Source organism: Aphanomyces astaci (genome assembly GCF_000520075.1).
Source record: "Aphanomyces astaci strain APO3 unplaced genomic scaffold supercont1.445, whole genome shotgun sequence".
NCBI classification, from domain to species: Eukaryota; Oomycota; class Saprolegniomycetes; order Saprolegniales; family Verrucalvaceae; genus Aphanomyces; species Aphanomyces astaci.
The window spans coordinates 8760-9840 of NW_009798708.1; the positions used below are offsets into that span (position 1 = coordinate 8760).

The window sequence follows — 1081 nt, forward strand, 5'->3', positions numbered from 1 at the left end:
TTGTTTCTGCCCTGGTTGTAAACACCGTCTCGACTACCATCGCCGACTACCATGCTGACGCGTCGAACGCGAGGCTTCTGTGGGACCCGGAAGGTCCAAAGGAAGTTTATGTAAAGGTTGCGGCCAACACAACGCAAGACAAGTACGTCAAACTCACACTGCTAAACTACAACGATGTGGTACGCCAAATTTGGGACAATGCAAGCAACGTCCGCAATGCCCAAGCATCGTTCACATTGCTGCTGTTCATTTACGTCGGTAAAACTATCGATATATATGAATTTGTCAAAATTGTGTCACTAGTATTAAATTAGTGTAAATTACGAAATACGACGTAGAAAAGGATACCAGCACCGCGATTAGACGAGCGACTGCTAACAACCTCGTGACTGCGGCGACACGCGTTGCGGAATACATTAAAGACCAGAGCCTTCTTCTTGACCCTCTCCAAACCGACTATGCAACCGTTGTGACGGCAAGATTGCCGCCGTCCGCCTCCGTTGAAATTCCCTCAAATGCTACAATGCGGCAACTTGGTCATATTGACCTTATGTCTTCGCGTCATGCCGACGAACGCCGGCGCGAAATCAATGCCCAGACCACGGAAACGTACCGTAGGGTTCGAGTTCGGTTTGGCACGATGGCCAGTGCCCCAGTGGATTGTTTTCTGTCCGTTGAAGATCTCCGCAGCATTCTAGGAATTCCTCCATTCGACCTGACGCCATCCTTTCGGGAACCAATAGTGGGGGGAGTAGTCGGACCAAGCGTGAATATTGAGGATATTGATCACATTAATTTGTAGTAATATCAAACAATTTGCATAAATAATTCCAATGGTTTCTAACGAATTTACATTAAAAATGTTTCTTGGTCTAACGCTGTAGTATCATAACCGCAATGGTGATACAAATTGTATCCTATCCGCTCATTTTTTTTGGTGCACTCTACAAACGCCACATCTAATACAGCACGGACATTCAAGCGAAATGCCATGGGATACTTGTCAATCCAGCGCTTTAGCAGACTAAATCCCACCTCAATAGGGTTTAGCTGGGGAGAATATGGCGGCAAAAAAAATAGC

At 46.2% G+C, this 1081-nt stretch overlaps 1 protein-coding gene across 1 annotated transcript; it reads left to right on the forward strand.

Annotated features, from left to right (window-relative positions):
• Positions 1-143: 143 nt before the first annotated feature.
• Positions 144-802, forward strand: H257_19265 (hypothetical protein; the record flags this gene model as incomplete). The annotated part of the gene is made up of 2 exons (XM_009848411.1): positions 144-258; positions 339-802. Coding segments are annotated over 2 exons (579 nt in total), but the record flags the coding sequence as incomplete, so codon positions are not given.
• Between the last annotated feature and the right edge of the window lie 279 nt (positions 803-1081).